The following is a 14,974-nucleotide window of genomic DNA, read 5'->3' as shown; positions in this document are numbered from 1 at the left end:
TGGTGGGATATGGGATTCCAAAAGTCTAACGGAGAGAAGCATCGTCTGGTCCCTCTTGGGATGCGGCGCTAGAAGGCAGCCTCCGGGAAGTAGGGCCCGGATCGTGCGGGCACAGCAGGGGCACAGCAGGGGCACAGCAGGTGGCTGATAAATCTCTGATAATCTCTCCACGGCATCCGCTTAGGTAGCGGGCGGCCGCGCGCGGCCTCCCCGAGGGTTGCGGATCCCCTGGACTTGCAGGGCCAGCCCACAGTAGGGCCGCACGCTAGGCACTCGACGAGGTGCAGCTGCCGTCATCCTCGGGCGGCTGGGAGCGCGGCGGGGGTGGGGCTCCCGGGCGCCCGCGGACTCCATTTCCCACAGGCCCCCGCTAGCGCCCCAGTTCCCACAATCCCCGCTCCGCTTCCGGCGCGGCCGAGACGCAGCCGACGGCTTCCGGGTTTGGGCCTGGAGTTGCGGTTGAGGCGGCGGCTGCCGAGCAGGGCGCGGGCGGTGGGAGCGGGGCACCGGCATGGACGTTTCGGGGCAGGAGACCGACTGGCGGAGCGCCGCCTTCCGGCAGAAGCTGGTCAGCCAAATGTGAGTAGGGGCCGGGGCGGCGGCGCGACCCCCGGCCTTCCCCTCAGCCTTCACCTCCTCATCCTTCCTCTCAGCCTTCCTCGCGGAGGGGGAGGCGCGGCCGGACCGGGGTATTCCGGGCGCCGGATCGCGGGGTACCGGGGCGCGACCCTCCCCTCTGTCCCCTCCGCTCTCGGCCGCCGCGGTCGCGGGTTAGCGTTCCTGGGCCGAACTCTGCCAGCCGGCGAGCCCCGGCTTCTGAGTCATCGTCCTGAGCTTTCTCATTCGTCATTTGTGTGCTTGGGAGGCAACCTTTCCCCAGCTCTGCGCCCCACTGCGGACGGAGGAGGCCGGGGCCGCCAGTGGCGGCTTCTGCAGGTCTGGGCGCTTTGCGATTCCTCCTCGGAGAAAGCGCCTCGGGGCGAGGGCGGAGGGGGTGGACAGAAGGGGCGGTGGGGGCGAGAATCTACGGGTGGCCCCCTCCCCCACGTGGACTTCGCCGGAGGGTGGCAGGAAGAGGCTGTCAGGAAGCGACCTTCGGTCGGGAGTGGGAGTGAAGAGCTGGGGTTGGTGCCTCCTCTTCAGTCTCAGCTGCTGAGACCATCGATGCAGGGGCTGCCGGGCGCCCTGGGCTTCGCGCGCAGAGCTTCCGCTCCTCCGCACCGGCTGTTTGTTGGTTTACTGTCTTCTACCGGGCTTGCCGGACCGGCGGGCTGTGCTGGCGGGGATCAGCCCCTGACCTTAGGGGACGCGCCGCCGCCAAGGCGCAGTTACAGGGCAGGCTTTCTCCTACTGGAATTGACAGTTTGCTTGAGCAGTTGGGGAGTAGGCGGCGAATAAACTGAGTCCCAGAATGATAAGTAGGAGTGTGAAGGGCCATCACTGCAAGCTGAGGAGTGGGGAGCGTGAGTGCCCGCCGCGTGGAGGACCTCGTGCTAGGCTGAGTTCTGGGGTTTGAGGAGATGATCGTGCAAGGAGGGCCAGCGGGGGCTGACCTGTTAGCGGTGGGAGTGCTGTGCTGGGGAGATGAGCCTCTATTTGGCATGGGGCCTGCTTTGAGGTGGTGAGATGCCAGAGTTGGGAAGATCCCGAGTCCCCGAAGATGGATCAAGAACAGAGGAGAGAGGCCAGTGAGGCCCATTATGAGAGTTTTGAACTGTTGGGGTCTGGGGACCTGTTTTTTTTTTTTTTTTTTTTTTTTGCGGTAGGCGGGCCTCTCACTGTTGTGGCCTCTCCCCTTGCGGAGCACAGGCTCCGGAGCACAGGCTCAGCGGCCACGGCTCACGGGCCCAGCCGCTCCGCGGCATGTGGGATCCTCCCAGACCGGGGCACGAACCCGCGTCCCCTGCATCGGCAGGTGGACTCTCAACCACTGCGCCACCAGGGAAGCCCGGGACCTGTTGTTTTTCATGCCTGTATTCCCCCTGCTAGAGCACTGTGTGTCACATCGCTCCATAAAATGGTTGTGGAATGACCTAGTCAGGCAAGAGATTCTAAAGGCCTGCATTAGGCAGTGGTAGAAACTGAAAGAAGAAGATGATTCCAGAGAAAGCAGATAGCGAGCGCAGATGGTCCTTGATGACTAACTGGATGGAGGGGGTGGGGTACAGCAGTGTGCAAGGAAGGAAGTGGGGCGGAAGGCTGGGAAGCTCTCAGTCCAGTGCAGGCAGTGGGGAGTGGAGAGCTAGGCTCCGGGCCCTGCGGTGGAATCGTCTGGGGACAGTTGTGCCGATATTGCAGAATCAGTGAATGTTGGAGTTACCAATCGATGAAATCTTGAGGATTGACCTACTTAAGGGCTCTTGTAAGAAAGGCCCCCAGGGCAGAGAGTCCTCTTTGAGGGAGCCTGGAATTTAAGGATGGGAAGAATGAGTTGCCACCAGAGGAAACGGGGCAGGTGGGGGAGTGTCAGAGGGCTGGGGGGGCCATTGAAGAGGACCGACTGAGTACTTATTGATTCAGCCTCCTTCTGCTTCTAGAGAAACTGGGTTCTTTTTTTTTTTTTTTTTGCCAGACTGCTGCTATTACTCTTCTGTTGCTGCCAACAAATTGTGTTGCTTAAAAACAACACAGGTGTATTATCTGACAGGTTCTGTAGATCAGAGGTCTAAGTGGGCTCAGCTGAATCTTCTCCTCAGGCTCTTACAGGGCCGAAATCAAGATATTGGCAGGTGCATTTCTTCCTGGAGGCTGTGGGGTAGAATTTGCTTTCAAGCTCATTCAGGTTGTTGGCTAAATTCAGTTCCATGGCGTTGGAAGACTGAGGCGAAATCGTTCCTAACTGGCTGTTAGCCTTTCCGAGGTCAGTCTTTGTTCCCAGGGGCTGCCTCCATTCTCTGTCACACTTTCTATGTGGCCCCCTCCAGCAAGGGTGAGCTCTTCTGCCCCATTTCTCTGCCTTCAACCAGAGAAAATAATTCTCTACTAAAGGCTTGGATTAGATTGAGCCCACCTGGATAATCCAGGATGATGTCCCTACTTTCAAGTCTATAACCTTAATTACATCTGGAAAGGCCCTTCTGCATCTACTGTTGACGTGTTCCCGGGGTTAAGGCCTGGGCACTCTAGGGAGCCCTTCCGCCTGCCACCACTGGGATGAGCAGTTTTAGAGGCTTTCTGCCTGACATCATGTGGGTGTTCTCAGTTCTCAGATATGTGTGTTTTCTCTCCAGGTTTCACTTTGAAAGCTGTGATTCTTGGTGCCTTGATTTATTGTGTTCACAGCATGAAAAAAGAAGGTCAGGATACCTGACATGTTGTTAATTCTGACTTTCTCCAGTGTTTATGCTGTTGTGTAAAGTTGGCCGACTCGGGAAATGTTTTTTTTTTTGGCCGCACCACACGGCATGCGGGGGATCTTAGTTCCCAGACCAGGGATCAAACCCGTGCTCCCCTGCATTGGAAGCACGGGGTCTTAACCACTGGACTGCCAGGGACGTCCCTCGGGAAATGTTTTGAACCGAGGTAATTTACAGTTGAATGAGGGAAGCCAAGCGAAGACCTGGGAAGTTTCAGTGGGAGGGGAAGCATCTGAGAGCTGGCTCCCTGTCCTCACCTGGCTCTTGAGTAGCTCCTGAGAGAATAGGCTGAATAAACGGCTCCTGGCTTCCACTGAGGAAAAGCAGTTTGGAGTTGGGGCTGGTTAGGAGGGCCCTTGAAGGGACTCTAGTGCAGCCTCTTCTTAGCCCTGCACTGCCTCTGCCTCCTCCGGGCCTCCCCGGACTTCTGCCTCCACTCGCTCACCACTGCCCTGCTGACAACCCATCAGTGACTGTCCTCAGAGTCCGAACAGAGCTCCAGATGCCCCACCCCCACCCCAGCCTGGCCTAGCCACCTCCTCTCATACCCCCACCCCGTTCCACCCTCTCTGGTCTTTCAGCTTCTTGAGCATTCCAAATTCTTTCTTGGTTCTCTCCCTTTAAACAATTTGTTATCGAGTATTTAAGATATTCCACAATGGGTAGACTTCCCCTCACTGTATTCATGACTAGTTCCTTTTCCTCGTTGACATGTCTGCTTAAATATCAAATACTCAAAGATCTTTTTCTGCCCACCCTGCCTAAAGTGGGCCACCCCCTGATATCTTGTATCTCAGCCCCTTTGAGTTTCCCTTAAGACTCCAATCCTATGAAGCATGGCACCTGGCGTATAAACCACTTGCTGAAGAGTGCAAGAGTAGACATTTTCCTGGGTGTTGTGTGTGCCACCTTCTCAATGACAGTGGCCTTCATTACGTGTGCCAGCATCCATTGTGAAGCTTGGGAACACCCACTTTCTCCACGTGTGAGCTGAGTGACCTTGCATACGTCACCTTTCTGGGTCATCTCCCTCATCCATGTGAAGGCAGGAGTCCAGTCTGTCTCACAGGGGTGGTGGGAGGGAAAAGGAAGAGACCTCCGCTCGCGCTCTAGCAGAGGGCTCGGGACTCAGTGATGTGTCCCCTGACGCCCCCTCCCCAGTCCCTGGCAGGAGAAGGAGCCTTAGGGAGTGAAGGTGGAACCTCTGAGTCTGGTTAGGGGATTGATGACACGGGAGCCTCTGGGGAGGGTAGTTGTGAAACTCTTGGTGGGTTCAGATGGGCTTTTTGTGGAACATCCACTTTCCCTGCAGGACCACAGGAGCAGCCCCCCTTAGAGCCCCTGAGCTGGTCACTGTGAGCCTTGGGCCTGCCTCCTGGGGTGTTGGGTTAGTGTTGAGCACGCGTGTCTGGTCTGTCAGCTCCCAGAGAACAAGCGTGTGTGAGAAGTGAGCAGCGCCTCGTATGCCATGGGGTTGGCGAATGGTGAATACATGAAAGGACCATTTTGATCATCTCTTCCCATCTTAGTCTTGAGACTTTTGTGCCTCCCACCCCTCAGTACAGCAAATTGCATGTTTAGGCGTGGAGTAAATAAATGTCTGCTGGGCTGAACAAATCGCAAAGGGAGGACACCCTTGGGGAGGGCAGCCCTGATCAGGGTTCCAGTCAGGGGCCACGAAGGGCTGAGGGAGTGTGGAGCAGAGTGAGGGCAGACTGGTCAGCTGCCTCTTCTGCCAAGGCCCCCTAGGGAGGTGTGAGCTCCAGGTCGGGAACCTAGGAGGTGTGGAGATTTCAGCCTAGACCAGAAGGAGAAAGTTGAGTGCTATTTAGCCAGAAACAAAATAAAACAAAGAAAAAAAGCAGAAGAGAACAGACAACCAAACAGCAACTTCCAAGGGTCTGGAGAGGTCTTCAGAAGGACGGGGAGTGTCCTGAAACTTGCATGTCCGGATCCTGCCTGTGGCTTGTGGTCCCTCACACGGGCAGAAGCCACTGAGTCTCGGCCGACCCTTTTCTGTGGCTTAGCCCACCCAGGCCTCCCAGCAGCCGGGTGCCTCCCTGGTGTGACTCTGGCCCTTGTTCTCCAGCAGGGAAGCTGCTGAGCCCACCGCTTTCTTCATAGCCCAGTTGTCATCCACGTGACTGGGCTAATGTCCGTGTACAGCCCACCTCCAGAATGTCCGTGCCCCGAGGCCAGGGGCCCTGTCTGGTCACCACAAGTCCCAGCGAAGAAACTAGAAAGTGATTGGTGAGACACTGACTTCAGAGTCCTGACCCTTGGCTCTACTGCCCCAGGCCAGGAGTGACAGTGACATGAGGGGATGGGAGCCCTCCATCATCCAGGGTTTTCTCAACAGCAGCGACAACAGCAGCTGAAACGTGGGGGTGTGCTGTGCACCCTGCTGCAGGAGTTGTCGTGTTGGCTCACCCACCGCCTCTGTGCTGGCCCTGAGAGTGGGCGGGCGCACTTGTTACTCCCGTGTAGGGTGAGGAAACTGAGGCATGGATGCGTGTCACAGAGGAGTGCTTGCTGAACCGTAGCAGGACTGGAGAGGCAAACCACTTTTTCACCTGAAAGAGTGGTTACGCCTCTTTTGGGGAAGCGGGGAGACGGCCCTGGAAGTTAACCCAAGCCATGTGCACTGAGAGAGCCCATTGGAGGAGCTGCTGCTGGTAGGCATCCTGTTGGCAGTTTTAGCAACTCCCCATGGGTCACTGGGCCCCAAAGGGTGGCAGGCCCCTCTGCTGCAGTTGGCACAACACTGCTGGCACAGCACCGCAAGCCCCGGCTTATCTTTGGCCTCTGCACAGGCTGCAGCCAGTCCCCAGCCACACCAGCATCCTTTCATAGGTGACCCTACCCCCCTACCCTGCTACCAGCTGCATTCCTTACATCCATTCCTGGTCAGAAGTCTTCCAGCTGTTACTGCCATTCCTGACCTGGTGGCTGTGGCTGGTCCAGGACCCATGGTGGGCATTCTGGGGTGGGAAGGACCATGACCACGTGATTATCTTCCTGCCCTGGTCATGAAGGGCAAGGGGTACCTGCCCCTGAAAAGCATTCCTCAGGGCAGTGATATTGGTTATGTACCTAGAGGGTCAATTTTTAAAGGAATTCTGCTGGATTTTTAAAAATTCAGTATGGATCGTAGGACCAAGTAGTTTAAAGACCCCATGCCTGTGTGTTCACCACTCAGCTTCAAGTTGTCAACTCTTGCTTCACGGACTCCATCCTCTTCCTCCAGTCACTTTGATGCCCAGAATGTGTGCATGGCAGCCTATGGATTCAGCTCTGAGCCGGGATCCCTCCTCCAGGGTCTGCGCCTGCCTGCTGCCCCCACCGTGCCAGGCTGCCCCAGATCCTCACAGGAGCCCCGTTCTTGACCTGGTCGCCCTGCCTCCTGCTTGTTCCCCTGCCTGAGAGACCTGTCCTTCCCGTGGCTGAGCGTTTGCAGTCCTATCCCACTTGCCTTCCCAGGACACCCAGCCACCCACCATGCCCCTCTCTTTACCCATGCTTTGTTACCGGTTTGCATCTGAATTGTTTGAACACTTGTTTCCCCCATTCTGAACCCCTCGTGGCAGGGACACTACGAGAGTTTCTGAATCAGAGTTGATTCCTGCCTTTCCAAGAGTGACGGTGGGCCAACCTGATGGGCCCTCACCTCAGAGTTGGAGAAAGTCATAGCACCGCGCATGCAGGGATGCTGGCAAACTGGCATCCTCAGGAGCCGTGGAACATGGGGTACAGGCTGAGTTCATTAAATAGACATCTTTGGCTGGTTACCTGAGTGATTTTAATTTTCTTTGTAATTTTTAGTATATATATGTATGTGTGTCGCTTGTTAACAGTAAACATGTATTTCTTTCATAATCAGAAATCTTTTGAAGGAGAGGTAGACCCTGTCTACAGATAAGGAGGAGGTGAGCCGTGGTCACAGGCAGCTGCCATAAGGTGGAAAGTCACCATGTGCTTTGTGTCACGGTGGGTGTCCTCCGTTGCCTGGGCCAGGTGCCAGCACAGCCGTTCTTTCCACCCCTGCTAAGAAGCATTCTGCTTTCCAGCTGACCCTCCCTCTGTGCTGGTGGGAGAGCCTCAGCCAGACACTCCTGCTGCACGTCAGGCCCTCTGGCTGCAGTCACGGCTGGCTTGCCCTCTGTCGTTCTTTCTCTGCCCTGTCGGAGGTCTGGTCTTGGCCTCTTTCCCTCCTCATGACCCTGATGGCTCAGCCCACAGTGGTCCCTAATTCCTCTTGAGTTTGTAGAGCCCTTGTTGGATGCATCCTGGCATGAACTGAACAGATGAACTCTTTTTTGCTGTTTTTACACTTATTATTTTTTTGCCTTGCCAACAGTATTATAAATTTGTTGAGTGCAGGACCTGGTCGTACACTTCTGCATCCCAGTGAGCTCCTAGCATGGTGCCTTGTCTTAGGTGAGAGATGCAGGGTAATTGCAGGGAGCATTGTGGAAAGCAATGCTGAGCCTTTTTTTTTTTTTTTTGATACATTCATCTAAAGACAGGGGAGTCCAGGGGTTACTAGATGGTTCTGTTTAACAGATAAGCGAATGAGTACCTGATCCCGGAGACAGAGGAGGATGCATTAGGAGCCCAGGCATAATCATCTCGAAACCACAACCCCGTGAGGGAGGGATGTTCCCCTCCACTTTAATAAGGTATCTCTTGGGACTTCTCTGGCAGTCCAGTGGTTATGACTCCGAGCTTTCCCTGCTGAGGGCACAGGTTCAATCCCTGGCCTGGGAACTAAGATCCCTCAAGCTACGGTGGACAAAAAAAAAAAAATGAGTCTCTTGCTAACCTAGGCGGGGCCTGTTAATAACCGTTCCTGATTGAATGAGTTAAGTATCCAGGAGGAGTAACTTATTTGGGACAGTGAGTCCTTGGAGAAGACATTTGACCTTACTTTGAGCTTTTTTTTCTGAGACCGTTTCAGACATACAGAGTTGCAGAGACAGAGCAGAGCGCTCTGGCGTGCTCTCCCTCCGTTCACCGGTTCTCTCACATGGCTCTGTGCTCAGGCTTGGCAAGTAGCAGCTGGGTGCTGTCTGGCTCCCTCCTCTGGACATGGTTTCCTACTCGCCCTGGCCCTGCGGGCTTCTCGCAGCTCTGCCTGGGACTCAGGCGGCGGAGTGGGTCGGGTAGGGACCAGGGCTGAGGTGTGGCCTGGCTGCAGGTCAGCCTTTGTGCTCAGCCACTTGGCATCCAGTCCGGGAGAGGGGTGGCAAGGCGGGGAGGGGAGGAAGGCCCTGCCTGGGGGCTTCTGCTCTCTGAAGCATGTGCATCCCTTGCTTCTTCCAATGCAGGCTCCTGGGGGTGTGGGGGCAGTGCTTGTTGCTTCAGAAATGGCTCATTCCCATCCCCACTGTCTCCTGTTCTCTCCCTCTTTCCAACTTCCTTTCCATCCTCATCAGAGGTGCTGTGAGAGGAAGTGATCTGGCTACTGGGTGTGGGCTGGAGCCCCTGCTATAAAGTGGAGAGAATGCCATCTTTGCTCTGAGAGGCCCTTTTGGGCCACCACAGGCCCTTCACACCCATCGGGTTGCTGTGAGTCATGCCAGGGAGGATTCAGGCCTGAGACTGTGCAGCGGGAAATCCCTGCCAGGGGCTCGGGGTTGGAATTCAGGCCCCAGACCATTGGAGTCCAAACCCGAGGGTGGGGCTGGGGCAGTTCCTGGGGCCGGGCTCAGGGGCCCTCACCAGGCTCCCATAGCGTTTCTTTGTATTGAAGTAAAGCCCACCCATGCAGTGAGCGGCCCGAGGACACGTGAAAATGTCCGCCAGCTGCCCAGACTGCATCCTGAACAGGCCCAGCACCCTGTGCTTCAGCCGTTGCAGCCCCTGCCCCACTCTCCTGACTTCTGGGCCATGGAGACGTTTGTTCCAGAATTTCCTGTCACTGGAATCCCAAGCTCTGCAACCCTGGGTCTGGGCTCTTCCGTTCAGAGTCACGTGTGTGACGTTTGTCCTCGTAGGCAGCAGGGTCTTATTTATGCCATTATTCCACTGCATGACTGCGCCCCCCCACCCCCCCCACCCGCGGTACTGTCCTGTTGTGCATTTGACAGACATTGGGGTTAGTTCCAGTTGTTGGCTGTGTGAACACTGTGCCAAGGCTGCTTTGGGTCCTGTCTCCTGTGAGTACAGTACTCGCTCTCTGTGCTCTGACCCCAGGGCTAGGTGCAGGGGTGGCCTTCAGCTTCAGCACCATCTGGAAAATGATTTTCCCAGGTGATACCAGTTGACATTCCCACCAGCCACGTGGGGGAGTTGCCCTCGTTAGACATCTTTGCCAACACGCAATGTTGTCAAGGAAGCTGCCTTCATAACAAGCACTTTGTTAATTGTTAATGCGCACTCAGATTGACCCACCGGGTGCAGGGACAGTAGGAATGGAAGGGATGGCTTAGGAGGGACAGATCTGTCAGGAAGGAAGCTGCAGAATTGAGTGACCGTGTGAGGGAGGCGAGCCCTGATCCTGTGCTAATTTCTGAGAGGTGAGTGCAGGGTGATGAAGTGCAGGGTGTGTGGGGTGTCAACCCTCTGGAGGAGAGAAGTCCAGCTGCCTGTGGGAGAAGCAGGGAGCAGACCTGGAAGAGCGTCAGCTGCAGGAGCGCCTCACTGGGGCCCTGAGGGGCATGTGGGTGGAGCGGAGGGAGAGGATGTGGGTGCAGGGAAGCCAGTCCCCGCAGCGCCAGCACGTCTCCACCTCCTGTTTCAGTCAGTGTGTTCTGGGCTGGTGGGTGCGGTACTGCAATCTCTTCAGATAATGTTGCAGATGATTTCAAAACAGGAGGGCATTTTCTGTGATCTCTCTGCTCAGAGATGGCTGTTACTGACATTTTGATCACTTTCCTCCAGTCCTGTTTCTTTGGGCATATGACTTGATGTGTATGTATTTTAAATATGCCAACACACACAGACCCATGTTTCTTAAGTGGAATTAGACTCTGAGTTCAAGTTTGAGTGGTGGCTTTCTCACCACCAAGGTTCATCCCCTGGGGGGACTCTGGCTGGGACTTGTGTGCCCATGGCCCAGGTTCACATGAGGCTGGACACAGTGAGTCTTCTGGACCATAGGACTCTTCCACATAGTCTGGCTCTGCCTGGGTGGGGAGGGACTGGACCGACCTCTGGTTATGGGAACAGGTTTTGTGAGACTTGTCAGTTCCCACTTTCCGAGGCCCAAGCTCTCTAGGCCGAGGGAGCCTCGGAGTGCATGGTTGCTCCCCGTGTGACGGCCCAGAGGGCCCCACTGCAGGGCACTCTTGGGAGTGAGCCTCCTTCAGGCATCTCTGCACAGTCATCCTGTGTGCTTGAGATAACCCTTTTATTTCCTATCTTGTTAAAAGTTCCATTATGGACTTTTCCAAACATTCACAGAAGTAGGGATAATGGAAGTATGGTCTCCCAGCTACTTGGAGAGTTAGCATCATGTGGCCAGTGTTTCACCCATCCCTTTCCACCCCGTCCTGTACTATCTTCAGTCACTTCCCAGATACCATATGATTTTCACTGCTGGGACTCGAGTGCAGACCTCTGGAAGAGAGGGCTTTCCTCCCCCCAAATATTTTACAAAGTCACGTGAGATAAGCATTTTAATAAGCTCTTGGGTTGGTAGAGTCTGTCCTTACCACGTGGTTGCCCAGTGGTGAGTGGGACATGCTCAGGGCTGGAACCTGGGGAGCCACAGTGGTCCAAGACCTGGAGGCCAGAGGCTACCGCCTGGATGGATCAAGAGGTCTTTCCAGCATCCTGGTTCTGTTGTGGTCAAACCCGCAGAATGGGGAAAATGATGAAACTTGTGTAGCTTCTGTAGCTCAAATAATGACATATGCTTTAAGAGCAGCGGTAGCTTCTTTAGGTGTCATTCTTTCATTGATCTAATTCGTCGAGGGTTGAGAAATCTTGCAAGCAGAGATTGGAGAGCTTAATTAAACCGATAAGAAAGTGAAGAGAAAGAGAACAGGAAGTGGTAGTAGTCTGGGATGTAGTTTGGCAAACAGGCTTCCAGCTGCAGTGAGGTGAAGCAGGCTCCCTGAGTTAAGGACAGGTAGTTTGCTCTGGTTGCAGTTGGTGACTAAACCATCTGTGTCTCATCATTTCCTGACTCCGAGCTGAAACCACCTGGGTGCTGGGGCAGGCTCAAGAGAAGACCGCCCGTTGGCTGTCTGAGCACCGGGGAAGCTGCCTGTCCCGTGGGGGGCGGTGTGCGATGGCCCCTCTTGGGTTGGTGCCTCTGACCACACTCTGGCCAAGGGGTCCTGGGAGAACTGCAGAATGCTGGGGCAGGTGGGTGGGGGCGCTGCTGATGGAGCGGAGCTTTCTGTCTCTGCGTGGACTGAGTCGGGAAGGCATAAAAAGGCGAGGGAGGCCTTTCTTCATAGCTGGCGTTCCTTGAATATTTCTTTATGGCAGAGTTGGTGGCACACTCTTTAGGTGCATTTTGTCATTTGATTTTTTTAAAATTTATTTATTTTAATTAATTTATTTTTTTTGGCTGTGTTGGGTCTTCGTTGCTGTACGCGGGCTTTCTCTAGTTGCAGCGAGTGGGGGCTACTTTTCTTTGAGGTGTGTGGGCTTCTCATTGCGGTGGCTTCTCTCGTTGCGGAGCATGGGCTTTAGGCGCGCAGGCTTCAGTAGTTGTGGCTCGCGGGCTTAGTTGCTCCGTGGCACGTGGGATCTTCCCAGACCAGGGCTCGAACCCGTGTACCCTGCATTGGCAGGCAGGTTCTTCTTAACTACTGCGCCACCAGGGAAGTCCCTGTCATTTGATTTTTATCAAACTAATATTTGTGCAAAAATTTTAAAAGTCAAGGACTGATAACGACTTACAAGAGACTGCACAAGAGACTGCAGTGGTCCCGACTCACCGACTCACCATGTCCTTCCCTTGACTCGGGACTTTCTTTTCTGGCCGGCGTCTGTGGTTCTAAGTCACGTGCACGGGTCATCACGGTGATGAGTTTATGATTATCTGTTGACTTTCTCTGGGAACACAGCTGTTATCTCTGCCTCTCCCTTGGCCACCAGTGTTTCAGCTTCTGGGTAAATGGGTAATGCGCTGATGTTTAGGGCCACACGGACAGACGCTCACAGCCTAACACAGTGGCAGACTGTGATGGTTTTCACTCCCTGGGAAAAACGTGCCTTCTTAGAAATGTGCCTAGAGTTCTGTGTGCCTGCGGCTGAGTCTTCCTCTGTCTTCAGTCACCTCTCGGTGCAGTTGTCACAAGCTTGGTGCTGCTGGGCTGTCTGTCCTTCTGCACCTCCCTTCTGGAGGCCTCGGGGGTGAGGACCTCTCAGGGGCTTGTCTCCTGCAGGGCTCCAGTGTTGGGGTTCTTGCTTCCTGTATCCTGGGTTTTCTTCTTTTTGGTTCACTGCCATGTTCTACCAGCTTCTAGGAAAGGGGCTCCAGGGAGGCCATGTCAGTTTGGATGCATGTGGACTTCTAGGGCGGAGGTGTTTCCTTAAGGATTGAGAAGCCTCTCCTGCTGCTTTCTTGCCTCCAGGGCTGGCCTGTTGCTTCTCCTCTCAGGTGAGCTTTAGGGCGACTTGCCTTACTCCCAAAACTCACTGCGGTGCTTCAGGGGAAATCCCTTCAGTCATTTCCCAGAGAGTCCTGTTTCCTCCACGCCCTGTATGCACTCTCCCCCCATGTCTTTAAAGCTGGCCCTTTGACCCTCTTTTTTTTTTTTGAATTTTATTTTATTTATTTTTTTATACAGCAGGTTCTTTAATATTAGTTATCCATTTTATACGTATTAGCATATATATGTCAATCACAATCTCCCAATTCATCACACCACCACCATCACCCCCGCCACTTTCCCCCCTTGGTATCCATACATTTGTTCTCTACATCTGTGTCTCTATTTCCGCCCTGTAAACCGGTTCATCTGTACCATTTTTCCAGGTTCCACATATGCATTAATATACGATATTTGTTTTTCTCTTTCTGACTTACTTCACTCTGTATGACAGTCTCTAGATCCATCCACGTCTCTACAGATGACCCAGTTGCGTTCCTTTTTATGGCTAATATTCCACTGTATATAAGTACCACATCTTTTTTTTTTTTTTCTTTTTTTTTTTTTCGGTACGCGGGCCTCTCACTGTTGCGGCCTCTCCCGTTGCGGAGCACAGGCTCCGGATGCGCAGGCTCAGCGGCCATGGCTCACGGGCCCAGCCGCTTCGCGGCATGTGGGATCTTCCCGGACCGGGGCACAAACCTGTATCCCCTGCATCGGCAGGCAAACTCTCAACCACTGCGCCACCAGGGAAGTGCACCACATCTTTTTTTATCCATTTGTCTGTTGATGGGCATTTAGGTTGCTTCCATGACCTGGCTATTGTAAATAGTGCTGCAATGAACATTGGGGTGCATGTGTCTTTTTGAATTATGGTTTTCTCTGGGTATATGCCCAGTAGTGGGATTGCTGGGTCATATGGTAATTCTATTTTTAGTTTTTTAAGGAACCTCCATACTGTTCTCCATAGTGGCTATATCAACTTACATTCCCACCAACAGTGCAAGAGGTTTCCCTTTTCTCCACATCCTCTCCAGCATTTGTTGTTTGTAGATTTTCTGATGATGCCCATTCTAACTGGTGTGAGGTGATAGTTTTTTGTTTTTTTTTTTTGTGGTACACGGGCCTCTCACTGTGGCAGCCTCTCCCGTTGTGGAGCACAGGCTCCGGACGCGCAGGCTCAGCAGCCATGGCTCACTGGCCTAGCCGCTCCGTGGCATGTGGGATCTTCCCAGACTGGGGCACGAACCCATATCCCCTGCATCGGCAGGCGGACTCTCAACACTGCGCCACCAGGGAAGCCCCTCATTGTAGTTTTGATTTGCATTTCTCTAATAATTAGTGATGTTGAGCAGCTTTTTATCTGCTTCTTGGCCATCTGTATGTCTTTGGAGAAATGTCTATTTAGGTCTTCTGCCCATTTTTTGTTTGGGTTGTTTGTTTTTTTAATATTGAGCTGCATGAGCTGTTTATATATTTTAGAGATTAATCTGTTGTCCGTTGGTTCATTTGCAAATATTTTCTCCCATTCTGAGGGTTCTCTTTTTGTCTTGTTTATGTTTTCCTTTGCTGTGTAAAAGCTTTTAAGTTTCAGTAGGTCCCATTTGTTTATTTTTGGTTTTATTTCCATTACTCTAGGAGGTGGATCAAAAAAGGTCTTGCTGTGGTTTATGTCAAAGGGTGTGCTTCCTATGTTTTCCTCTAAGAGTTTTATAGTGTCCGGTCTTACATTTAGGTCTCTAATCCATTTTGAGTTTATTTTTGTGTATGGTGTTAGGGAATGTTCTAATTTCATTCTTTTACATGTAGCTGTCCAGTTTTCCCAGCACCGCTTATTGAAGAGACTGTCTTTTCCCCATTGTATATCCGTGCCTCCTTTGTCATAGATTAGTTGACCATAGGTGCGTGGGTTTATCTCTGGGCTTTCTATCCTGTTCTTTTGATCTATATTTCTGTTTTTGTGCCAGTACCATATTGTCTTGATTACTGTAGCTTTGTAGTATAGTCTGAAGTCAGGGATTCTGATTCCTCCAGCTCCGTTTTTTTCCCTCAAGACTGCTTTGGATA

The 14,974-nt window shown here is 53.4% G+C and overlaps 1 protein-coding gene across 4 annotated transcripts in view; it reads left to right on the top strand.

The window, feature by feature from the left end:
• The first annotated feature begins 490 nt into the window (after nucleotides 1-490).
• Nucleotides 491-14,974, top strand: part of MED15 (mediator complex subunit 15) — a 62,935-nt gene continuing 48,451 nt past the window's right edge. For all 4 annotated transcript variants that reach the window (XM_079717618.1, XM_079717616.1, XM_079717617.1 and 1 more), the window contains exon 1: nucleotides 491-579. In XM_079717618.1, coding sequence (XP_079573744.1) covers nucleotides 512-579 — 68 coding nt within the window. In that variant the 5' untranslated portion in view covers nucleotides 491-511. The remainder of the gene's footprint in view (nucleotides 580-14,974) is intronic.

Source organism: Hyperoodon ampullatus (genome assembly GCF_949752795.1).
Source record: "Hyperoodon ampullatus genome assembly, chromosome: 13".
In the NCBI taxonomy this organism is placed as follows: Eukaryota; Metazoa; Chordata; class Mammalia; order Artiodactyla; family Ziphiidae; genus Hyperoodon; species Hyperoodon ampullatus.
The sequence above is the reverse complement of the archived record's forward strand: the minus strand, read 5'-3'. Positions and strand labels throughout refer to the sequence as shown.